The sequence below is a fragment of the Ornithodoros turicata genome, unplaced genomic scaffold (assembly GCF_037126465.1).
Source record: "Ornithodoros turicata isolate Travis unplaced genomic scaffold, ASM3712646v1 ctg00000746.1, whole genome shotgun sequence".
NCBI lineage: Eukaryota > Metazoa > Arthropoda > Arachnida > Ixodida > Argasidae > Ornithodoros > Ornithodoros turicata.
Window position 1 is genome coordinate 1,682,292 of NW_026999400.1, and position 26,810 is coordinate 1,709,101.

General features: G+C 43.0%; 1 protein-coding gene across 1 annotated transcript; it reads right to left on the reverse strand.

The window, feature by feature from the left end:
* Positions 1–522: 522 nt before the first annotated feature.
* LOC135374827 (U4/U6 small nuclear ribonucleoprotein Prp3-like) lies at positions 523–26,620 on the reverse strand. The gene is made up of 18 exons (XM_064607759.1): positions 26,537–26,620; positions 25,794–25,939; positions 25,597–25,703; positions 25,408–25,509; positions 22,722–22,781; positions 22,421–22,620; positions 21,852–21,942; positions 19,242–19,339; positions 19,054–19,141; positions 18,843–18,944; positions 9,366–9,424; positions 8,458–8,552; positions 6,118–6,261; positions 3,194–3,293; positions 2,866–2,979; positions 1,048–1,247; positions 898–944; positions 523–777 (listed from the first exon to the last, which is right to left on the reverse strand). Exons 2-18 carry the CDS (start codon positions 25,936–25,938, stop codon positions 622–624), a joined length of 1,908 nt encoding a protein of 635 aa, XP_064463829.1. The 5' UTR covers position 25,939; positions 26,537–26,620; the 3' UTR covers positions 523–621.
* Positions 26,621–26,810: the final 190 nt, after the last annotated feature.

Below are 26,810 nucleotides of genomic sequence, written 5' to 3' on the forward strand. Positions count from 1 at the left end.
ACTTCACTGTAAATAGGGAGTGACTTTTTCGGGTTAAACCCGATTTCTCCCCGAATTCCAGTCACTATGAAATCCTCAAGTGACGTTTCCACAGAAGACGAACAAAGGTCGCCACGTATAACACATGTAAGAATGGGACACTTACGTTCCCAGCAATACACCCATCTGTGTCAACACTGTCCATGCCTTCGTGGATTATCACTGGAAGGTCACGATCCCGCAAAAAAAAAGAGAGAGAGATTAGGAAAAGACCTAATAGACAAGAGGAGAAACAAGAACACCCGATAACACCCGAAGGCACAATTATCGCCCGATTTCTCCCCGAATTACAGATTTCAAAAATAGCGCCCGATTTTTACTCCCCGAATCTGAGAATTTAACCCAAAAAAGTCACTCCCTAACTGTAAATCATGCCGGACACGCGTAATTGGACGGTTCTGTTGCTACAAAATATTCTGACAAAATGTTGACAAAATATTCTGTATGCTACAGCATGTAATTCATTAAGGAGAGTACCAGTCATAGTTTTTGTAACAACTGTAATCGTGGGAATGAAATCTGAAGGCAATGTATGTACAGAAAATGTTTGCCACATTCTTCACCTGACACATCAAATGTAATTCACTGTGCATCGTCGGCCATTTCCAGGATGGTAGAGCTGTACGCCAAGTCCCAATAATGCTCCACACCGTGCTTCTTGAAGTGCTCCCTTGCAAAGCTCTCTGTGGGGCAAATCTTGAATTTCATCTCGCCAAAACTACGAGACTTTACCGTTCCCTGCAGAATGACAAATATTACTGCAAACCAACACTAAATGTGAGACACACAGTAATGGGTGATCTGCTCTAATGCCATGTACAGAAAGCGCAATTTTTCATGCATGTTGAGTGAACTCACCTCCCAAACTAGCACACAACGATTGTCTACTTTTTCACCATTTTCAGCTGCAAAGCAGAAGAGCACAGTTTCAGTTCAGGGACCTTTCCAAGTCCCATGTATTACTCTGTGCATGCAAGAGTGAAATGCTCCCCCAATGACAATACATACTTCCATCAGCAGAGGCCTGGTCTTCGGACCACTTGATACGATTCAACATCAGACGTCGATACTTCTTCTGCTGTTTAGGTCCCCCTTCCACAACTATGATGTTGACATTCTTGTACAGCACCACACAACCAGTCAAGAACAACTGCTTGGCATTCATCTCCACTTTGAATTTCTTTGACTGATTCGTGAGATTCAATACCCTGCAAGAAAGCACACAATGTGCATTTAGCATCATCCATATAGTACAACAGGGCCATTCCATGCCAAATGATCCAGAGGTGCTGCTCGACCGCCCCTAGAATTTTATGTGGATTTTTTTGGTGGTTCCTTATGACTCAGAGAGCAACAGAACATTGGTCTTTTCTAACAAAATTGAAATTTATGGAGTACAGAGCCTCTCAATGATGCAGTGCTTGGCGAAAACCGTTTTTAGCAGCCATTACGGCCCACGTAAGGCACGGAGCATGTTAGAAAGCGTCTTATCTGATAGGCCCTATCAGATAAGACGCTTTCTTAGCTGCTTATTGCTTACATAGGGTAAAATGAACTCTACCCTATCAGATAGGGTAGAGTTCATTTTACCCTATGTAAGCAATTTTCACCACCGCACTTGACAGGCTCGATGCTTGTGGCATGCACGAAGTTTGCAAAGTTTGTGCAAGTTTACAAATTTTTTTTGCAAAATAAAATCCTGGAATTTCTTCCTCAAAATTTTTTGTCGAATAGCCCCCATGTTGTACTTTAAGCACACACACAAAAAAAAAATCCAGCCCCGCGGGTGCTCTGTAAGTCGCAGTAAAAAATCGGGAAGTTGTGAAAATTCGACAAAATTGACATTTTTTACCGCAAATTCGGTGTGAGGAGTACTGTGCTGTGTACTCTGTGCTTTGGCACAGTTTTGCGCAAATGGTGCAGCACTTCGATTAGGCTAAATTAGGCTTTTAAAGTAGAAGTATACGTAGTACCACATATGATATGCACAGGCGTACAATACGGACAAGCTCAGCCAGTCTGTGCTTACGCTTAAAAAACAAGGAGGCACCAAGTTTAGATAAATTGTCGCAAGGCAACTATGATCACGAGCCATACCAAAGTCTGTCGTGCACCAATATCTCAGCACGCAGCACATAGTTTTAACGTCCACCGTGTAAGACTGTGTGTCTAGGCAACTTGTACCCTGCCACCAAAATGTGCTCTCTTGCACAATAGCACCCAGTTTTACCCTGCTTTATGTCTTGCCCATTCCATAGCAGGTGATCCAAACAGGGTGCTTGACCTAGATCACTGCACAGGTCGCATTCTTAGGCCGAGGGCCTGGCCTTTTTTTTATTTACCTGCCTCGGCCCGGCTCAAATCCCCCCAAAATTTTCAGGTTTCCTGGTCCAGCCCGAGAAATTTCTAGGCTGACCGGCCCAGCCCGGCCCAATGTAGAGGACTGTAAAAGTTTACCGTGGCTAACTAACGGTGGAGTAACACAGGCTCAAGCCCAGTCTAGGAACAGCAGTGTACTTGACTTCACATTTCTGCGACTCAAATATAGCCTGCAAGGTGGCTTCACCTCATGCGTCTGAGCGTTAGGTGAAGCTCACTTTACATTTTTGCGCATGCAGACTTGAATATATCCTGCAAGTTGGCTTCGCCTTATGTCCTCCCCCTTCCTCATCCCCGGTCAAAAAGCATAACACCCAAAAAACACAATGGTCTACGAATACACCGCTTGAACAAAGGCACTCACGTCTAAACGTGGGCTCACTACACTGAAGCTGATCATTCCAACATTTATTTGTTTTTGATGAAAGGAGAAGGGAAAGTACTTGCCTATACACTGAAACATGGACACCACGTGTAGTGTCTTCTTTCAGCTTCTTCACCTTTTTCTCTCTTCTCTGTTCCACTGTTAACTTTCGTGATGCGTTTGCCTCCTCATGTGCCCTGTAGAAGTTTGGAGGGTCGTGGACTTAGTGTGTGTACTATACTGTAACACTGTACAGTGCAGAACAGATTATATATATATATATATATATATATATATATATATATATATTGGGGTTTGTAATAAGGGATAATAAGGGCACAAAGGTAAGCTCTACCGATGAATATCAATACTTGCACACTACCAAGGGTATTATGTAACAGTGATCCTTACCTCTGTCTCTTGACCATCTGTTCTCTGACATGTGCTTCAATTTTGGTAGGGTCTTGTACTTGCTGCGTTCCGAGGACTCTCATGAGGTTGGACATCCGTACTGCGAAGTCAGTTGGTCATGATTCATCAGCGATGCATGTATTGCCTTTCTAACAAACTGTCTTACAAGCAGGGCACGCTTGAGCAGGCGTCAGAGTAAAACAGAACCAAAATTCAAGCACTACACAAATTCGAACGCAGGGATATGTTTTCTCCACACTACATAAATGCCAATATAAGCATTATAGGAGCAGAGAAAGATAATGCCAATGACAACTGACCTATAAATGGTATTGTAACGTATATATATTGCATAAAAAAAAAAAAAGAAGACTCAGTACTAATCTGGGACTGCACCACCAAAAGCAGTAGAACTGCATCAGATGTGGACAGTAATACACACACTCATATACATAATAAGAGATATAATATGATAAAGATACACAATATGTTGATGAGCAAATTGAGGAGGTAAGAGCTTAAGGTAAGGTAAGGTAAGGTAAGGTAAGGTAAGGTCTTGTGTTGTCCTCCTCTTCTTGTGTGTTCCTCAAACTAAAGGAAATGTTACCTCTTCATACATAATACTTCCCAGAAACCAGTATTACAATACTAATACATACTACTTCGATTCTGAGGTATCACAATACATAATACTAGTACTTCTCTGTATTACACAACTACAAAGAAATCCGTGTATAACGATATCAGAGGTTATCACTGCTTTAATCGTTGTTCGAGGGATATCACTACGGGAGGGCTGACCTAGGTCAGCGCCATCCTATGGAAGTCGAGTTCTCCGAGTTATACCGCAAGTGACGCTAATGATGGACGCTAGAAAAAAGTGTGTGCAAATACAGTAGAATCTTGATGATACAATCATGGATTATACGAATTATTCTCCAGTCCTGACCGGAATGCCTATTTCTTCCGTGTATTAGAGTTCGGATGATACAAACGCATTATCTTGCCTTTACGGATGACACGAATGAGCCGAGGATGCAAGAGGTTGTTCCCCTGTGACACGCGAGCGTGTGAGCAATGCTGCTCCTTCTTTCGAAAAACGAGGGAGATCCTCACCATGAACTCCCTTACATCATGTTGCGCAATGTAGGCAAGGACTCTCCCTTTGGTGGTGATGGTGGAGATAAGATAACAGGGCATAGATCGTTATCACCTTATCTCTGTTTTGACCTTTTTATCCCCCTCGCAACGATGCGCGATATCCCACTGGCTTAGGAAAAGAGCGACCACAACACATGGAGGGAACATATTGGGACAACTTCCCGCAACATTACGCGTCACCATTCCGGAAGTCGGCTTCACTAGAGTCACTAAATAGGCTTCGCGTCAGAGTATCGACACTGAGTTCCAAGAGGGAGCATGCGCCATCTTGTTTCTGCGCCACGCGCACTTTAGCGAACGATGTCATCTATCGTGCGCGGGTCGAATGTTCCTTTCTCTTGCAAGCAGCTCATCAAGGTTGCCAGCCTTGAGCTCACCTTGATATCCTCGGGACACTCTGGTGGACGATACATGGATTATCGCACGACAATCATACACCCTTCTCTACCCCACAGCGAGCATTATGTTCCCCGTCTCTGATCCTCAGCTGGGGACGGTACCGGTGTGGTGCGGAAACAAGATGGCGCTCCTGCTCTCCCTTGGACCTCAGTGTCGATACTCTGAAGCGAAGCTTATTTAGTGACCCTATAGGCTTCACCTAACGCCTGCATGCTTTAGAACACTATCGCGTGATTCGCGGGTGGAGAGCACGTGCTGGACCTTTTCAATCATCTCGCGAATTTGGGCAGACTGGCCAAAAACGGCAACAGAAAAGCGTTACGACCGACCTCTTTCACTGACAGTAATGGAAAATGAACAGTCACTGTGTATTTTCTTGCCTCAATTCCTATTTTGGTTTAATTCTTTTGATGCGAATTTCGGATGATACAAATTTTTTTTCCGCTACCCCGTGAGAAAAAGTGCGAGGGTACATCCTCCAGACGTTCCGTTCACGCAGTGCCCCACAATTCGCAGAAGAGCGCAACGGCGGAGTCAGCCTTGGTCAGCGAGAATGAGGGCGCCAGGTATCATTGTACGACTAGTATAATACGTGGATACATGATTTGGGGGTTCTCAAGAAATAAAAAGCGGAAATACACAAAATTCATGCACTTCTTATTGGGACCGTCATTCTCCAATTACGTTTTACTTGAACGCGCCACATTTGAACATGTTCTCAAAAGTACAGACCTCTAGTGCATGCCTATTCGGGTTTAGAGAAAGGCTGGCACATAAGAATAGCTTCTCCACTCTGATGGGATAACACTGATCAGTTTCTTGATTTCCTCAAGTCTGGACGATAAAAAATGGACCAGCCAAAATTGTGTGGTCGTCCACCATGCAACCACCTATAAGAGTTGGCTGAACTGGAGGCACTGTTTCAGACGACAAAGTCCTCGTAAATGGCACGACCCATCAACAGGGGCGCCCGACTAGAAGGAATGCAGGAGAACCTCCAGGAACCACTCGCCCTGACGTCACTCTCTTTGGGAGAATCTGGGGTTAGGGAATTTGGGCTGTTTGTACAAGAAGCTTTGTGCGACACAGTAAAAGTACTGATAACGTGTGCCAGTGTGACTCTGTAGGTCAGACTAATGAAATCTCAGCGTGTATTACACTTTCTAGATTCTAGAGTATTATAATGGCGCATGCCATCAGCCTTAATTGCTGGTCACATCATGAATAGGCAACTATTTATCATATATGCTGCAAATTACCATAGTTTTTGCTCGTTTCAGAAAGGCTTTCAATAAAACAAATAATTACCGTATAAAAGTTGGAGACAGACTGTTACAAATACTATAACTTATTAACTACACCACCTTTTGGTTCTGGTGGAGGGTCTAAGCCCAGACGAATTTTCTCCTGCTTTTCCTTCCATGCCTCACGCCTATTTTGGCGACGCAGCTTCTTCCGCTCCTTTTTGGTCAGGTAAACAGGGAGCAGTACAGGTTTTGTTGTTGCAGCTGAAAAGAAATAATGTGGTACATTCTAAACCAAGATCACTGAGCTTGAGGAGGTCACAGAATATTTGTTTTGAGTATGTTTTTCAAGCGACACACCGTATGCATAGGGTTCTTCGTTTTCGGGGTAAACCCAATTTTTCGCGATACTTGCGCCCCGAACCAACTTTCCGAAATTTGGACGTAACCCGATTTCTCCCCACATTCCACAAGGTCTTTCAACTTCAGTTACCGAAAGTACAGGCACAGTAAGGCACAAAAGGAATGAATCGCGTCATCAACTTTGAGAAAACACGTGCATTTTGGGATGATGCTGTGGGTCGCTTTCCCGCAAAATTTGTTGTGCTTGCCTTGCGGCAGTGTTCTCTAAGCTGCGCTATGTTCAGAGGCCGGAGAGGAGTCAAATGGATGATGAATTGATGATTTGCTTCACACACGAGCAATTCTGTATGTAAGAAGGTCAGGGTGAAACACTCGTAAATATGTAGCATCTTATGTTTTGCACTCTGTCTAGGTCAGTGTGTTGCAATCAAGATTCAATAAAAAGAAAGGTCGTTTCTGAAGTGACTCATCTTGGCAGCTTGATTCACATGATTTTAGTTTCACCCAAAAACTCCCGATAAAAAAAAGCATGTGACAGAAAACACCGAATTCCTCCCAGAGTTTGCGTTTGAAAAAAAAATCACTCAATCTTTACCCCAAATTTCAAAAATAATAAAACCCGAAAATGAAGAACCCTGTGCATGCACTGTATGTGCAGTACATCCAGAAAATAGCGATACAAACTTAAGGATTCGAAACAAATGGCATGCTATTGGAGTCGTTTTCATGCAGCCTGTCTAGAAACCAAATAGATTTCATTTTGTTTCTACTCAGACTGATTAGACACCTCATAAAAAGACACAAATATTCAAATTACATATTAACTTCTTAGCAGCAGCATAACAGATAGCCTCACTGGACACGTTAAATCTTATCGCACATTCTTACCACACCCATAGAGCATCGATCACCGGTGATCGACGGTTTGCGAACCGTACTACTCAGCCTCCAAAGCAGATATGGACAAGTGGTGACATTTGGTGGATACTTTAAACGCTACAGAATGAGTTTCTTTTTCACTTTTAGCTTTTCCTCGTGGCGGTGATGTATGAAGCGAGACTCTGTGCCAAGGAGGCAGTGTGGAGATGTTATCTTGGTCGCGACCTCGCGTTCCTGCTGCAGACCTTTTTCGCAAACATGCAATACGCGCATTTGAAGCATATTTGGGTTTGATTTCGTTTATTGGAATGCAAGTAATAACTCTGAAGGTGTTGGATAATCAGATTTTTGCCCTGAATGTATGGCCATGTATAACTTGTACTACTGCTGTTCTTCCTGTCTCAAAACTAACCGGGAGAAATAGAAAAGCAATGAAATAGCAATACGTGTTACAAGAACAGTAAAGTTGAGCTTGAAACTAATATTTTCAACAGAAATTATGGTGTTCATTTCTGTTTTATTCCTTCAATGAACTCTGTCACTCAGATAGATGAACAACACGAGTGTTGACATATTTTCCACAACCCATGAACTTCTAGATCCAGAGTGTTGATATTTACACACATTATATCTGACAGCATCTGCCACATTTTGTATATTTTGGAACTTGTTGAATTTTTTTTTTTCAAGATACAGGCACTGCTGCTTGCACTGATTTTTTTGTGCTCCAAAACTAATTTAGGAAACACATGGATAGCTTTGTTTCTGAAACCTACATCATTCGATAGGGCATTCATTTGGCTACATTTTCCTATATAGCAACGTATTTTGAAGCGATACTGTCAGCCACAAAAAATATATTTGTCAAACTATCCAAAAATGGCCATTTTTGCGGTGGTAAGGAACGAGTTAATGTATAGCAGAAACTTTAAAATGCAGTAATTGATGACTAACACCTTTTCACTGCTTCTATTGTTTGCTCAATGAAGGAGATAGTGTGTCTCCAGCAGGACATGTTTCCCCACTTTAACTGCTGCTACTAACTGAATTTGATCATGTCATGTGTAAGTAGTTCAACTCACTACATCAGTTACAAATTTTGCCTTTGCACTTGTCTGACATAACAGTTTTACTGAGTGATGAACCAGCTTACTTCACTCCACTATTCCATCAGATATGCGAAATTCGGGTACGCACTACGCAGAAACTGTGACTTACTTGGAGCTTTCATCTGTATGGGATGTTCCACAAGGTTGGTGACACCTTCCAACAGGTCTTCAAAGTTAGCAGTACTGCTCAGCACACTGTCATAACTGCAAGACACACAATCTCGACAGACTGTTAACAGTGTCCATGAGATCCATGTCAGGTTACGACCCACACAATGAAATGTTGTATAATACAATACATTCCCTGCGTAAGCACATGTGGAGACTTTCTAGCACTACAATTCCTCTACAAAGGAAGACTGGCTGGGACAAAGAGACGAATGAACAGGTACAGTGTGAAAGCAAAACAGTCAATCTGACAATCGCAATGAGTTTTACATGTATCTCCATCTCGCAATATTTGCTACAAGTTCTTGACGTAGAGTAGGGCATTTAGCCTCAGCAAACGACATGTATTTATTCTGGCCCCGACCTGGGCACCTCCCGCAGTCTGTCAACATTTAGTCCACAGTCGGAGAACGATTTGAAGATGTACAAAATGATCACTCGTCCTACTGCTGCTCCAGACTGCTGCAGATTAACACTCCCAGTTACCTATTTACATAATCAGTATAGATCAGTGTCCACTTTTGAGATAGGAATAGGATGAGATAGGAATAGGAAGGATTGGCAGCTGCTGACCACAAAATCTACTTAAAGTTAGGGTTGTACTCACTGAGTGCAGCAGACAACAAAATATACACGCTGTTACTGAAGTCTCCACAATGCACTTACGCATGAACATGTATACGTCTTCTAGCTGCGCAAGTGCCATTTTCATGCATGAGAAAGTAACTTATAAAGGCCACGAAAACAGCAGTATGAGACACGAAGGACAGTTGAAAAACAAGATCCAGATTCTTGCACCATGGAGTCAGGGCCAGGGCACACGTGTGGGGCATCCCAGGCTAGTCTTACCTTTCACCTTTGATGATGAATGTATCCCACCATTCTACATCAGGGACCTCTCCCTCTTTCTGTACAAAGGAAGGAAGGACAGTGGCATGTTAACGAGGATTAAGGATCGACATCCTCTATGGTAAACAAGCCTGAGCACTGGGCCAACGATGAAGACAACACGACAAGATGGCTCAAAAAGTACCATGGAGTTCGTCCGCCAGCCTGCCTGCATATATGCTGCTTTATCAATCTATGTCCTACGTGTTCACCCATGATAGTGTTGACAGAGGCTTCTTTAGACAATAAGTTAAACAGCTGTCAGCTGCCAGTCATGGCTATAATTTGTCTTGCAAGATGTAACTCAGCTATGAACACTTTACCCTATACACCATTGAGATCACCCACAAACTTTGACCTTGTTACAGTTACAGTGGAATCTCTCTAAACGGAGCTACAAAATCTGTTGTGTTTATCAGGAGTTCCAGTTACTGAGCTGTGTGTGAGATGCAAAATGGTGCAATTTCCAGGAGTGCAGAAGTGGTAAGCAGTCTTTGCGCACATTACTGCATCAAAGACAGGGAATACACGCACAATTTTCAATTTTATTCCAGTCCTCACTGAGATGTTCCACCTCCACACGAACAATTGGCCCATTCATTGGGATATTCTGACTTTGGGCATACTTTATCCACAGTAGCAGGCATTTTTCGAGCACTTCGTAGTCACCCAGGCAAAGTTTTTCTCTTTGCGGTCCAAATCATGAAGCACTAAACGGATCACGCAGCTTGTCCTTTTCGCTACGAGTTCTTGTTAGCGTACTTTTCTTCATCGCAAGCACCGTTTTTGTGTAGCAACCACTCTCAAAATTGTTGATAACTTTGATCATGCTTTGAAGATCAAGAGCATGATGCACGCTTCCGCGGCGCCAATGGCATTTACTACTGTTAGCGTACTACTCCTAATCATGGTCGTACCGGAAGCGGAGAGCTGAAGCTGCGATGACGCTTTGAAATGTTCAGTCAGTTCCGTTTTCTGTTCTGCTGACCCAGAGGTGTAAAAATTTTCGTTCCGTTTAACATGAAAATTTTTGCATTGCACAAATCCAAATCCAAACAACCTTGCAGGTATTGTTCCGTTAAAACAGTAATTCCTTGCAAGCGATTTCCGTTTAGTGAGATCCCACTGTACCTTGAAAATGTTCTTGTGCTGGTGATAGTGTGTGCAACATAAACAAAATACGATTAGAGTATTAAGAACATGAACAATGTTGATGTGCTTAGCTCCAAATTTGTTGGCTCATATCAGGTCCTCAAGTATTGCAAATATGCTCAGTCTTGTGGCAACAACGAAGCAATAATTGATAAACTATGCCCTTAAGCTTCCTGCGCAACTTCACCTGCAATAGCAGATTTCCGAACTAATTAATCAGTACTGAATTTCAAGCGGATAACAATGAATGGTGAAGAAGTAAAAATGAATTTAGCGTAGAGAATTGAAGTAGGCACCTGTACAGCTTCCTATCACAAACTTGTTACACAAGTATTCCAACCACCTGTTACAAATAAATGCTTTTCTTTGAATAGATTATATTTCCTGGTGGGAACACATGTTTTTTGTCTGCTCCCTCTCGAGGTCCCTACAGGAACTGACTGTGTAGAAAAAAATTATCAGAGCACAATAACCTTTATGTCAAGAAAACTCATAAAAATACTTCTGGCTGTGTTCTTCAGAAAGTTTCCTAGAGATTCTCATATGTTTTCCTTTATAATTGTATATTTTTATGTTTTGCAAAAGTTTTATATATCAGATTTCACTGTGTGAAAACCAGCATTTTGACAGTATTTACTAAGGAGCCGATGGTATCAAGTGCCAGCACAAACATAAAAATATGAAAGTATGGCTGCTTCCCTTTCAGCAAGGCATATGATCCTATAATCTCTGTGGTTACATTGTATATTCTGTAATTCCCCTTAATTAAAATTTATTGTCTTCATAACAGCTCTGTACAGTAATATATCAAATAATGACAGTGATGTGTGTAAGGACGCTGGTAAGGACATAGTGTTGACACATCACTAACCATGGCTGCTCGTTAAAATTGCAACAAGCTGTGCTGGGTACATGGTGCATGTCTTTTCAGGCACAAATCCCTTGAAAATTTCCTTTTCATAGCAGAGCCTTGATGCTCTGCATCAAGGATGCATGTGCTACAGATATTGATACATACATATCAATACAGATATTGATCTGAAAGTTCAAGATTTGCTTTCTTCTCAGTCTGTGTTATTGTAGGTGAACCCTTGACATTTTTTGTGTTCCAAAAATTAACATTACAACCACAGTTTAGTAAAAGGCTTGTGCACTAATATGCTGTGATATGAGAGTGATAGAGAGAAGAGAATGTGTTATACTATATTGTTCCATTACTTCTTGTGGTTTGCTAGGCAGCTGTACATAAAATTTGTTGCAGGTCTTGAATGGATACTTCTTTTCAGGTTTTCAAAATGGACAAGACAAAAAAATGCTGTTTCAAAGTGCGTGAAAAGAGGGCACCACATCAAGAACGCAAGAGATAAGACAGATACACTGCACACCGCAATGCAATAGGGCCATATCTTGTAGTACCCAAAAATATGTTGCCCTAGCATCATAATTATCACTTCAACATCTCGAAGCACACAGCTACAAAACAGAATTATTGCCAGCACTCAATATATTATCAACTACCAGTTTCATTTTGTTAATAATAGGGACTGCGATAAAAAGAAACACAGTTTATCTCTGGCTATCAACTTTTTTTTTAATCAAAGGAGCTAAAGAAATACTGCTGCTGAACCATTTTTCTTTAACTGGACCACAAATCAGAAGGACAAAAAATCTAATTTTGACATCCTGGGCAGCACAGCGCACGGAAATGATGCAGACAGGAAACAAATTTGCAAAGTTACGAACACCAACTGAACACGCTTTGTTTTTAAACTCTATCCCGTTTTGATGCGCCAAGGTCCTACTGTAATATTTCACATGTGGCTAGTTCCATCTCAAATCGAACAATCCGGTACACTTGATGTCTCGAATGAACGGGAAAAAAATATATGTTGAAGCCATCGGTGAGTTAGGAGAAATAAACGATTTCCGAATTCTCTGCGCTGCGCGGTTCGCGAAATAGGAGAGGAGGAAAAAACTGCCTCTCATAAGGCGACGTCGTCGCAAGCGGGTTTGAGCGTTCGCTACAAGGCCATTTCTTCTCGCATTATAGTAATTTTTTTATCTGGCTTTGGACCACTTAGGTCACAATAGGATCCTTCGTTGGCAGTGCTGTACCGGTTTTTGTTTGTCTGCAAAAAAATATCAAAGTTGACTCAAAGTGCCGAAAAACACCATATTCACTTCCGTTTTGCGGACGATGTACAAAACGGATAAGACTGGGCTTTATGCCGTTTAATTTGTCATTCATAGGGCTATCGAATGATGTATAATTTGTTGCTCTACTGTGTAAGGAACGTAAGCGATACCTCTTTGAGTAGCACCATACCACCGAAAAATGACGAATTTCGGAAGCCTTTATCTAAAAAACCCCACCAAAAACTTCCCTCAAAAATTTTATATGTTGTAGGTAGTTCCTCAGACTATGCACAGAAGAAAAATCAAAAGTCGGACTTTATCGGTAGGCGCACTGTGAATTTTTTGCCAGCCCTATACGCGGAGCGCATTCAAGCCGTGGCACCGTGTCCCGCGTGTTGCAAAATCGAATTTTCCTAAGGGACTTTCAACTTCTGTCTTCACATAAAAAGTAATTGCTATCATTTGAAACCGTTCTGAGCGCTTGCGTTCATAATAGTGTTGTAATCGCTGAATGTAAATTGTGGAGCAACCATATGTGCTCACATTTTTTGCGGGATGACACACATGCATTGCAAGTGCTGGGAGCCCGTGAAGAACAGAATGCTTTAGAATACTTTTACGTCTTTATAAGAGGTATATTTGTCCACGGTGATCATATCGAAGCATATTTAGAGTACACAGAATAACAAGAACTTGACAGCGAAGAAGACAAGGTGACGAAGGTAAGAAGGTAACGTAAGTTATGCAGAGCATTCCGGGTGGGTGAGAGTGCTCGTGTCATGAACTGCTTTAGGCCGTTGTGGAAGCCACTTTCCTTAGTGTTACTTTTGATTGCAGGTTCTTGTCAGATTTTCTTTCAAATGTCGGCAACATTGCTGCGTGTTGTGATTCAGCGACCTTTGCTGTGAGGTACTTGAAGCAGCTTCTGCATAGCTGGTCCATTTCTGTTACGCCTTCGGCTTGATCTGCTGGAACCACAGTCTTTATGGCAACTACGCCGATCTCCGAAGCAAAGCGAAAATCCTTTGTCTATAGCACTTTTTTCTTGTGTATGAGGCGGTAGTCAGCGAAATCCACACGATCAGCACTGTACAACGAAGAGGCCATTGAGGTAGGTGTGAAAGCAGGACGACACACTACAGTAATGCAGATGTCGTCGCACACTCTGTATAAGGGCACTCCATGCACTTCTGTAGTCGAGAAGTGAGTGAAGCGTCTTCTGTGTGTAGGCGAAACTTTGCGCAAGGTGCCTTCAGGGAGTAAATGCGATCAGGACCTTCCCATGGTCACAGCATGTCGAACCGAATAACATATTGGACAGCGGCGCCAGTCGGGCTGTTTCGGCAAGGTTCACAAAAGGCTCCATGAATTAGCCTTGAGTGTGTGCGTATGGCACTACACAACAACATTTTCCTCAGTGCAATTTCCTCCGTCCGAGGTCATGGGGCCGTAGGAAAGGAAATGTTTCAAAGAATACTGGAAGTCACTGCGTCCCTGCTGCCATAATGCGTACTGTAAATATGCTTGTTTAGAATAACCCTGAACAGATATGCCTCTTACAAAGATGTAAAATAATTCTGTTTTTCCCGGGCTCCCAGCACTTGCAATGCATGTGTGACATCCCGCAAAAAATGCGAGCACATCTGGTTGCTCCACAATCTAGATTCGATTACACCATTGTTATGAACGCAAACGCTCAGAACCTTGAAAAGGAAACCTTGAAACCTCAGAATGGTTTCAAATGACAGCAATTACTTTTTATATGTAGACAGAAGTTGAAAGTCCCTTTGGAAAATTCGATTTTGCAACACGCGGGACACGGTGCCTCCGCTTGAATGCGCTCCGCGTATAGGGCTGGCAAAAAATTCACAGTGCGCCTACCGATCAAGTCCGAATTTCGATTTTGCTTCTGTGCATAGTCTAAGGAACTACCTACAACATATAAAATTTTCGAGGCAAGTTTTTGGTGGGGTTTTTTAGATAATGGCTTCCGAAATTCGTCATTTTTCGGTGGTATGGTGCTACTAAAAGAGGTACCGCTTACGTCCCTTACAGAGTAGAGCAACAAATTATACATCATTCGATAGCCCTATCAATGAAAAATTAAACGGCATAAAGCTCAGTCTTATCCGTTTTGTACATCGTCCGCAAAGCTGCAGTGAATATGGTGTTTTTCGGCACTTTGAGTCAACTTTGATATTTTTTTCCAGACAGACAAAAACCGGTACAGCACTGCTAACGAAGAATCCTATTGTGCCCTAAGTGGTCTAAAGCCAGATCAAGAAATTACTATAATGCGAGAAGAAATGGCCTTGTAGCGAACGCTCAAACCCGCTCGCGACGACGTCGCCTTATGAGAAGCAGTTTTTTCCTCCTCTCCTACTTCCCGAACCGCGCACCGCAGAGAATTCGGAAAGCGTTTATTTCTCCTAACTCACCGATGGCTTCAACATATATTTTTTTCCCGTTCAGTCGAGACATCAAGTGTACCGGATTGTTCGATTTGAGATGGAACTAGCCATGTACAAAATTCCAGCAGCTGGGACTAATGTCAATTTGTACAGCTTGAACTGATTTCCAGCTTTAAAATAACCTGTTCAGTACAACAGCTTAGAACTGTCCAAAGACCCAGCACATCTAAGAGCGCATCTGTCAAATATGCACACCATGCAACAATGGCTGGCAGACGCTGCAACAGAAGTTGTTCGTAAACTGTTTATGATTAACACAAGGAGGGCTAGCAATTGATAGTACCTTTGAGCAAGGGAATTCAACTGCCTCAGTTGGCAAGTTGAGAATTTCCTCTGGAAAAGGCAAGCAAACATGACAGAAAGGCGAACCAGAAGTATGGTCTCTCGCGCTTTGTTCCTCTAATTCGTCTTAGCTAAAGGCTAGGCAGCTGTAGTTACATTAAGCAGTTAGCTTTAGTAATGTTGGAGGTACGTTATTTATTTTTTTGAGACAGTGAGCACAAGGCGATGATGACTATTATGTGTCCATCTCGTCACAGCGAGCAAAGTTTCCATTAAGGTGCCTCAGCATGTAAGGCCCATGAAAAGTGAAATACATATATGGGTAATACAGTAGAATCTCGATGATACGAATCTCGCGGGGTCGCGGAAAAAATTCGTATCATCCGAAATTCGTATCAAACGAATTAAACCAAAATAAAAATTGAGGCAAGAAAATAGACAGTGACTGTCCATTTTCCGTTACTGTCAATGAAAGAGGTCGGTTGTAACGCTTTTGTGCCTCCGTTTTTGGCCAATGCTGCTCAAATACGCGAGATGATTCAAAAGACTTAGCACGTGCTTTTCACCCGCGAGTCGCGCGACAATGGTCTAAAGCGAGCTTCTCCTAAAGCAAACAGGCGTTAGGTGAAGCCGACTTGCGGAATGGTGACGCGTAATGTTGCCACAAGTTGTCCTGATATGTTCCCTCCACGTGTTCTGGGGTTCTGGTCGCTGTTTTCCACCAGAGCGATGTCACACAGCTTCGCGGTTTATTGTTGCGAGGGGGGTAAAAAGGTCAAAACAGAGATAAGGTGGGCCGTTCAATCCCTTTGATCTTATCTCCACCACCACCACCAAAAGGAAGTCATTGCTTGCATTGCGCTACATGATGTAAGGGAGTTCGTGGTGAGGATCGCCCTCCCTTTTCGAAAGACGCAGCAGCATGTCTCGCGCGCTCTCGCGTCACGGGGGAACGACCTCTGTTGCATCCTCGGCTCATTCGTATCACCCGTAAAGGCAAGATAACGCGTTCGTATCATCCGAACTCTAATACATGGGACGAATAGGCATTCCGGCCGGGACCGGAAAAGAATTCGTATCATCCGTGATCGTATCATCGAGATTCTACTGTACCTATAGGCCCTGGCGAAATCTGACGTTATTTCGCGTGAGCTTGCAATACTTTTCCTGTGACGCTGGACATCGTAGTAACTGTCCACGTCGCGCCAGTAGTGTCCTTTGACATAATTGGATTTCCGCGAAATTTCGAGCAAAATAATGGATTCCACGATGGATTCCAGATTCCGTGAAATTTTGCGGAATACCCGAAAAACCCGGGCCTTAGTAATATCTAACCAGTGCAACAGGGATGGCACCTATCAAGTGCTATTAAAAAAGGGAAAAACATTCAAAGTGCAACGTGTTCCATCCCCCAGCATGCAGACACTATAATTGCTCTCTGTTGGGGTACGAACTGCAGAAACGCTGTTGTAGCGAGGAATGACGGGTTTACCTGTAACCTTCCATCCTTATTGTTACTGTATATATTCTCTGTGGAAAATTCTAATGCCGTTCCAGAAGTGATAGTTACAGACTATGTGGCCCTAGAAAGGTCAGACTCACCCTGTAACATCTTGGAAAGTACACACACTTTAGAAGCACTCCACTTTTTTTTTTCTTTTAATGCTACATGTCATTTTTTAAGTAAATGTAATCCATGTACAGCTAGAAGCTCAAGGACTCATTGAAGTCCTTCAAGGACCTTTTAAGGCTTACCTGTCATTTTGTTTAGGATGTAAACAGTTTATGGCCAGGACTTCAATCTTTCACAAAAATATTTATATAGTCAAACCCGCGGATAGCGACATCGCGTATAACGATATCCCTTGTAAAACGATGTTCATGATTTTACCGTCAAAATATACATTGTTTCTTCGGGAAACGACCAGTGTATAGCGATGGAGACCGCGGTTCCGAGTATTCGTACTATGATGTTGGATGCTGTCCCGTGCGCGTCACCTCGCGGCGATTTTCGCCGCGATAAGATACAGTAGAATCTCGATGCTACGAATCTCACGGGGTAGCGGAAAAAAACCGTATAATCCGAAATTCACATCAAAAGAATTAAACCAAAATAAAAATTGAGACAAGAAAATAGACGACTGTTCATTTTCCAATACTGTCAGTGGAAGCGTAGGTGGTAACGCTTTTGTGTCTCCGTTATTGGCCAATGCTGCTCGAATTCGCGAGATGATTCAAAAGTCCTAGCACGTGCATTCCGCCCGCGAGTCGCGCGACAGTGTTCTAAAGCTAGCTTCTCCTAAAGCACGCAGGCGTTAGGTGAAGCCGACTTGCGGAATGGTGACGTGTAGTGTTGCCAGAAGTTGTCCTGCAATGTCTCTGGTTCAATCCACGAGTTCTGATCGCTGTTTTCCCAAACCAGTGCGATGTCACACAGCTTCGCGTTTTTTTTAAAGCATCTGTTTCTCTTTCTTTTGCTACACGCGGGGTGGAGCGCGACTTTTCGGGGACGCGCTATTTAGGTCAGCCCTCGTTTAACGATGTACCCCGTATAACGATGGAATTCGCGATTACCGTCACTATTGTTGTACGCGGGTTTCATTGTATACGGCACGGATATCACACCACGGAATACATGGGTACTGTGCAATAATGATCTGTTCACAAATGTGATTAAGGATGCCTGAATGTTAAAGATCATAGGTTAGAAACGAATGTCAATGAATACAACTGAATACATTTTTCGCACCTATGGTATCTGTTACCGATTTCCATTGCAATGAGTGCTAACCCCTATGTTTTCGAAAGTATATCTGAGGGAACAAATGCAAGTGCTTATAACAGATTATTTTCTACCCCGAGATGTTTTGGTACTTACCTGTAAATAAGTACATGTCAAACCTCAATATAGAGAAAAGCTATACAACGAAATTCGCGGTACAGCAAAATAATTTTTATTCCCTGCCGCAACTGGCTGCCACGTTTTGTCAGGCTTGATACAATGAAATATTGGGCACAACGAAAGAAATCCCCTTTAATTCACACTCCACTGTATTTGAATAAAACTTCGGTCCCCGTCGAGTTTGGAATAATGCTGTTGCACCGTATTTATAAACAATGCGGTTGGACACATCAAAAACAAGATGAGATTAGGCACGCGGCACTGTAGCGGAAAGTGCAAAGAGATATTTCACATTTCATGGGGCATCCTGAACTACAACAGAAAGAGTTTGTGGGACATGTGACTGAAGGACCATAAATGCATCATCGAAACAAGATCGTCAGAGCTCTATCGGCGCTATGGTCTGCCTTCCAACGTAAATTTGTCCCTGCTTTTACTGTTCGAAACAAGTTCCTTAGTGTCCATTACAGACAAGAGCAAAAGGACGCTACTTACAACTTCCTTCTTCGGAACCATGAGGGCAATCTTGGTGGCACAAGAAATGCCCGTCTTTTTTGCAGCCTGAGCGATTTCTTGCTGCAGCTTCTCTAACTTGGCCTGAGAATGCAGCATAAAATGTATGAGTATAGACACGACACTATGACAGGCAGGAAGAATAACTGGTTCTTGAACATCAGGCATAAAAAGAAAAAAAGTGCAAACTAACCTTTGTCCGTAATTTTTGCGCCAGCTGTTCGTACTTCCCCTTCTCGTGAAATTTGAAAAGCTTTTTCCCTCTTGCAGCAGGTTTCGCACTACAAAAAAAGTGCAACATTTAAAGCTTTGTATGGCTCGGTCACTGAACCAAAAGGAGCCGAAAATAAGACTCCCACATTAAGAGTTTGTTGTACATACTTGACTCGTTGATCGAAGAACTTCTGTTCAACAATTTCGTCGCTCCCTTTTTCCTGGTGGATTTTGAACTGTTCTCTCTTCTGGGCTCTGATATTAGCCTAGAGGCAGAAAAGTAGGAATCAGCTTCTTTGTCTTAGCGCAAAGAGATGCCACTTTGTGCCATTTCGTTTATCGTTCAATCCAATGCATTGTAACAATAGAACATTTAGGATGTAGATCATTACTGCAAATTGAAATTGATAACACATATGTGACTTTCCATGCCAACTGCATCATCACTAAGGCTCTTCGTTTTCCGCGATTCCGCGAAATTTCGCGGAGTTCGGAATTAATCGCGGAATCCTTCGTTTGACACAGAGTTTCACGGAATCCTTTATTTTTAAGGGTGTGTGGATATTAGAGTTCTCAAATTCGAATCGAATATCAATCACTCGAAGTATACGATTCGCAAATCGAAATACCCAATATTCGGGTTTCCGGATAATTTGACTATTCGCCGAATACAAACGACACCTCCCGAAAGTGGGCTTCACCTGACGCTTCCCTGCATGAGGTGAAGCCGCCTCTACAAAAGTGAAGCCTGCTTTACGAAATTGTTTATGTTGCAGGGCAAAACAGACAGATTGTAGTTTAGCTTAGGATAACATTAGCCCAAGTTTATTGTGTATACTTCACTTGAGGAATGGGCAGCGTCCCTCCTGTATGCAGTTTAGCGGTAGCAGTGGGGGATTTTGATTTGATATCTAGGAGGTTGCCTTCAAGAAGTTAAGTCTTTTAAATAATGGCTACAGCCCAAGAACAAAAAGAGGTGTATTAAAAATGTAACTTCCCCAGGGCATGTATTGTAAACTCCTTTATATAAAGTTCCTATGAACTCTGTAGATGCTGAAAGATCTTTCAGCAGGTATAAAATGATTTCAGGCGACAGACCGCATGACATGAGAACACAAGATATCATGTATGTAATGCTGAGCCACAACAGTGCTTTGAATCTGTAATTTTATAAACATATTTTTTGTTCCCACATTATCCTAGAAAAGAAAGTGTCTCCCATTTCAAGCAGCTGTTGACTGCTCGCCGCGGAAAATCGCAGAATTTACAAGTCAGTGCCGCGGAATTTTGAATTTGCCGCAGCAGAAAACAGAGGGCCTTAATCATCACCAATAGGTGGAAAACTAAACATAAGGCGGCAGTGGCTGTGCAATATTTCCGAGCGGTCTGCCTGCCAGTGTGGCATCATGTAGCGCTGGGGGATCGTGCATCGTGGGCTGACTTTGCAGGGAACTGTGTTGACATTTGTCTTAAAGTGTCTGAGGAAAACCCAGGGAAAGGGCAAAATCCAGCTTCGTCGACATAGTGTTGACCACTAATACACTGCCAGTTTGACACAGGGTTTGAGTGCAGGTCCGCTTTTGTAAAATTTAATTACTAATTTAACAACCTGCAGTAATAAAGCACATTTTTAAACCGACCAAAATCCTAGACACATTTATGAAGTTTCTTAGTGATCAGAAGGCAATGCTGATACAGGCTCTTTCAGTTAGGGTGGCAGCTGATTCTGATGCAAGTACAGTATACTGATAGCATGTGAATGCATACCAAAAGCACAAATAAAGGCATAATTCCTTGACAATTTGCGTAAACATACCCTTTGTTTTAAAGGAGCAAGGAAGTGACATCTAGCATTACTTGAAACACTACTCCATTCATCAAACAGTTACCATCATGAACCATCATGCACAGTATTTGCACTGTACAGTGTCTCATCACTGCTCAATTATATTTACAAAAAAATATCATGAAAAAGCCTTGTGCAGCATGGCGCAACCTTGCAGGCCCTGTCTGATCTACTGGAGAGATGTAACTAGTTTTTATTCGTTGTCCATGTGGGATAGCATAGCCGTGTGTTCTCATTACTCACTCAAAAACGGCACTGCACGGGGGAGACTCTCCGTCAGCCAGGGTGACAAACCAAAAGGTTTTTGTTACCGGTTCAGCTCCGGAGTAAAAAAGTAATTGTTTGAAACCGGTTTGTACCGGTTTCGAATCAGTTTCACATGGTGTGAGGAGAATTGATTGCGGCAAAAAATAATCCCCTTTATTCTTCCCAACACAGACAGAAATAAAGAGAGAGGTTAGAAGGTCCTACCATGCAACTTATAAACAAAAAACAAGGAGCCCGTCTAGCGCTCTGGCACGTTGTTGTAATGTGGGGTCTCTGGATTTTCCTACCCAAGCACCAACGGATGCCACGTATTGTGCACTCGAGGTCTGGCGTTACATACCCTTGAGTGCCAAATAGTCAAATTTTTATTTAATTTAATATTATTTGTTTAATTTATTTGAACCAAGAACTTTTTTTTGTTTTTGGTTCCATTCTGGTTCGCACAAAAACGTTATTTTTCTTTCTTTTTTTTTGTTCGCTCCAGAACCCTGCCGCCAGCGCAATAGGCCGCAAGCAAAAACAAAAAAATTTATGGAGCGGGGGGGGCCTTCACTGCTCCTTTAAAGCCCCCTTACAGAAATTTTGCCATAAGTCCAGAATGAGCTGGTCGGTGGCTTATCTGCGGTGAAGTTAACATGCGTGAAATCACAGTGATAAATTCTTGCCTTTAGAGTGGGGGTGTGGTGCGCCAGTTGAATTTCTTTGCCCGACAGATCAACAGTCCTTCCTTCGGCGTTCAAAATGAGTGGCGTAGGCCTTGCAGGAAAAACACAATCAGAAATCACAGTTAGAATTCAAATAAAACGAGTAACCGTTTACTCCTGAAACAAAAATATCAACATTTCACTCGTGATTTACCGAACTATATTTACGAAGCAATGCCTATGACAGCATGCTGTTCGCGAACCATCTTGCTGGAAACACATTTCCTCGAAGGGTCACTCACTGTTAAATTCGCTATCTTTACACTGGATTTCAAATTCGATACATTATCTCTGCCTGATAATTACGGAAAATGCAGCCTCGATAACAGAGGAATGAGCTGAGGTGAGTTGATAAGAAAAGAAAAAAAAAAGGAAAAATAGGCAGCCATTACGAGAGCCAGCTACTCTAGATCACTTAGGAAAACAACAAAAAAAACAATGAGCGACAAAGACACTCAGTAAGTCACTCACACGCACAGGAATGAAGTTCCAAAGAGTACACTAAAAGTACACAATGTAAGTTTACACACATGGTAGCTTGAGGTGGCACAACCATGCCTCCTTGCAGCTGTGCTCCGGGGGCCATTCCCAATCCTGGCCGCGAAGCCAGCTTAGCCTGTATCTGGGCAGTCAGTTCGGCAATGCGACCCTTGTTGTCTCCAACTCCGCCAAATGCGGGGGTTGCTCCAAATCCGATACCAGCCAAACCCATCGGCCGTGCAACTGGAACCTGGGGGGTTTGTGGTGTCACAGCCTGCTTGCAAAATAGTCGTCTAGCTACCGTTACAAGCACTTTGAACCGAGGTCGCGGGTCAGAACAAGAGTACGTACTCCAAGGGCCCGTTTTCTTTCTTCAATCATGCGCTGAGCATTTGCCATCATCTCCTTGATCTGGAGAGGAAAGTGTATGTGATGAGTGGACCCCAAGACAACTGTATTTGACTACATTTTAATGCTTTTTCTTTTTTTTTACCTAGAAAATCAGTCCCAAAAAATTGACTCGGATTATACGCGCTACCTAGGCACCGCAATCGCGTTTCACAGGCTGCTCGCCCTCAGCATTTCCAATCTGCCCTTCCCAGCTCCGAAGTGATTTGTCTCCAGCACCGCGTCACGTGTAGGGTTGCCACCAGGCCGGTATTATACCGGCACGGCCCGTTATTTACGCGCTCTGCCGGTTGCCGGTAAGAAGGTGATACCGGCAGCCTTTTGCCGGTATTTGTGGCTCAAGACCTTTCATAAGGGCTTTTACGGGGTTTCTCCTTCAACATTCCACTACAGCTTGAATAAATCTGGAGCACAGACCTAACACCGCAGTCTCCAGTCATTTTCTTAGTTATTCATTATTATGATTATTCATTGTTATTATTATTATCATTGTTATTCATTACGTCTTGTGTTCGAGGGGACAAGAGCAGTGGTTGTGCAACGCTGTTGGTGGTTGTGTCGAGCCAGCTAGAACGTTTCTCACCCACTTTCCCTTTCCCACGAGCCTTTCCTCCTTTCCCTCTATTCCACCTCCTCTCCCTCAGCCGGTATTTTCACCCCGAAAGGTGGCAACCCTAGTCACGTGACACAGAGGACCCCCCCACTCTTAGCAGCTGACACAGTGCTGACAGAGGGCAAAATTAAAGTGTGTCGCTCTTTCGCACGCGTTGTGTTTGTGGGTGCTCATCTTTTGACACATGCACTGGCAAAACCAAAAGTGACTTTAAAATATTGCCTGCACTGCGAAATTCAAAACACAAGCACAATAGTGGAAGCTGAAGCTTCCAATAACATGTCTGCACCCCGCAAGTTCGGCGTGAACGAGTCGAAAATTCGTCGTTGGCGTCAGCAACGGATGTCACTGTTCTTCTGTGCCACTATACAGACTAACTATATTTCATTGTCCAGAAAGTCTGGAGTTCATCCAAAGATCGATCCTCGTTAGATAGTCCACGATCCCGACCACCCTCGTCAGACAAGCGATACTGACGTCGAAAACATTAGCAGCGAATAGTCACGCGACGTTTTTGCTCAATAAATCATCCGGAAAGTGTTCGACTTCTGCCCAGAATCAAGAGCTTTAGCTACTCCTGCATGGGAATGCAACAATCTCGCATCACACTATTTGCGGGTTTGCAGTAGCTTTTCTACCGTGGGACAGTGAAAATGTCACCTGGCATTACATGCAGTCAAATATGTTACTTAAATGTAACATTAAATAACATTAACTACAGTAGTCAGGTTACTGAAGGCGCCAACTACTTCCGATTTTGCCGCAAGCTTTACAGCACGATTGTGCTTCCGACTTTTACCTTGAGCTACTTGTTTGATGAGAACGGAGGTGCAGAGCAATTGTGTCGTGCATGTGTACTAAATCTTCACTCTTAATGCTTGTCTAGTGAAGCCTCATTTGATTTGCTGTCAAGTAATTCTGCAACTTAGTTTACCGCGTAGGCACAGAAAGAATCCCGCCGCAAGCTTTGTATTTGACGATCGTAGCAATGGCTTGAGCCAAAGTTTATTATTGCTCGTGATTGCTATTTAGGTGTCCAAGAACAATACGAGGGATTGGTGTTGGTGGACAACGTTAAGTAGTTATAGATGTAGTTAAACTACATTGCAGTAGTTAAAAAAGTAGTTTTAACTACTCCCCCAAAAAGTAGTTGAACTACTAGTTAAACTACTCAATCACAAAGTAGTTAGTAGTTATAGTTAAACTACTGTAGAAGTAGTTAGTGGCCATCACTGCTGCCGACCTCTTTACAAGAGGATATGGCAAAAGAATACGCTCTGTTGTTTCTGTATTGGGTAATCTGATTAGATTGCAAAATGGCTTTTTTCCTACTAGAAGTAGTTGGGGACCGAACATTCGGGAAGGCAACAAGACGCTGAAGATGCAGTCATTGGTGACTACTTTAAAACAAGACACGAAGAACACGACTAGGTTTTAGCGCCAGTCATGAAGCGAACATCATCAGCTCCCTCTGGCAGGGGGTGCCGCAACAGGAACCACAAAGGCTACGGAACAAAAGGGCAAGCTTGTAATGCTGCCCTACCACCATCTTTTTCGTAACAGATATCCGAGCTTCTATGCAGCTAGCTAAGACTTCCAAAGTTTTTATGGTTTCCTAACAATTTCGATGTAGCTTTCAAACTCTATTCAAGACTATTCCTTTGTAGTTTATTTGTGATTCTGCATGTCTGACTATTGACAGCATTGAAGTGCTCTTTTCTTTTCAGGCAAATTCAACAGAAGAGGTGCACGGTTTAGGGCTGTGAACTTCTGTCACTAAACACCAAGTGCACAAGCCTCTGAGGCTACATGACATAGGGATGTGGTGTCATACACTTAATCCTCGTGCATGTAGAATTAGAATTTTAGCTCGAACTTTCATATTATCCTACAGCAAGCAACAATTACGTAGCTCATCACGGTAAAAAACCCCAAGACAGGGGGGCGTGATGAATTCTGGTCACCAGCTCGCTTGCTACCTAGCAATTATTGAACTACGTAGCTTTCTTCCTTCACCTGCATTGCTGTTAGTTGTCCAGGACTTGGTTGACCAGGCTGCGGAATAGATGCCTCCTCGGAAAAACGTGATTTTCGTCCATCTGACGATTCGTTCTCATCCTGTAACAAGAAAAGCTTACACTCATACGTTTTCTTGCCAAGGCCACACCATTCTTTAGAAAACGCCTTTAGAAATGGACAAACTACCTTTGCTTTCCGTTTCCTGCTCTTTACTTTCAGGTCTTCAATGGCTTCGAAAAGCTTGTCCGATAACTTTCCGGCTTTCGTGTCATCGAGTAGTGATGACAACTTGTCTGAGTCATCAAGATTGTGCAGTGAATTTACATGCAACTACATCCCCAACTGACTCAGTCATAGTTCATTAGCTGATAGCAAGAATTCACCTGTAGTCTTCTTGCGGTCATAGCCATTTGACAGGCAGCTCACTGCAGCTGTGACCAACGTCGGCTCACTGAAGCCTAGGAATTTCTCTACCGTTCTGTCGATCCAAGGTCTCAACTCCTCCACGTCTTTTTTGGACAACGCCATTCTGTGTAGACAGCAGGGAGAGAAAAAGAATAGTCGTACCCAATGATTTATCTAGACCTCCCCTACATCCCCCCCCCCTCAAATGTTCAGTAACACTCCCCTAACTTTTTCACCTGTGTACCCCCTACAGGGGGTGCCCTTGCGATTTGAGCTTTAGACATAAGCCGGTAAGAATATGTTAAGCTGTACTGACGTAACTATAATATTGACCTCCCCAATTTTTTCCCAACACCCCTCCATGCTTGGGGATTCTGGATAAACCACCGGTCGTCCCAACGACGGTACTCAGTGGAATGCTACAAGTTTTTCCAAGACCCACTGATGTCCCCCAGTGGGTTCAATGAAGCACAAAGTTGACCGCTAACTTTGGATGAAAGCTTGCATATCTGTCTACAATGTCTCTTAAGCTACGATGCAAGCACCTAAGCCGAAAGTTTGAACTTCACATGTGTTAACATTGGTTCTGTCGTCAGAAGTAATGCCGGTCCTTTCTTCTGTGAACGCTACACTGTATTAACACTTCGTGATTCATATGTATCCACAGATACACCCAAAAATCCCATAAGTTTGCCGAATAAATAGGAAACGCGCAACTTACGTGCAGTAATCCAAGAAGCACAACAACTGTGATGCCGATAGCGATGGGGAGAGAGGAAGCCGAGAGAGGTTCGCGGGGAAAACGTTCCAGTCCGCAACACGATAGAAATTCCACCAATGTTACTCACATGCCCAAAATGTGCGATTGTTTTGCACGCGTTGTGTATAAACAATTTTCCAAAGGCTCAAACTGTTGAAACAAAGGTTCTTCTGTGCGCGAATTTCGTGTTTCGAATATGTTGTGTCAGGAAACACCAAGCGCATTCTTTTCACTT

Coding starts and splice junctions, on each gene's coding strand:
- LOC135374827 (XM_064607759.1), bottom strand. CDS start 25,938: ATGGCGTTGTCCAAAAAAGACGTGGAGGAGTTGAGACCTTGGATCGAC. Junction 22,621..22,721: donor AAAGAAAACGGGCCCTTGGA/GTACGTACTCTT, acceptor CAAACCCCCCAG/GTTCCAGTTGCACGGCCGAT. Junction 9,425..18,842: donor TGGTTCCGAAGAAGGAAGTT/GTAAGTAGCGTC, acceptor TCCTTTGTACAG/AAAGAGGGAGAGGTCCCTGA.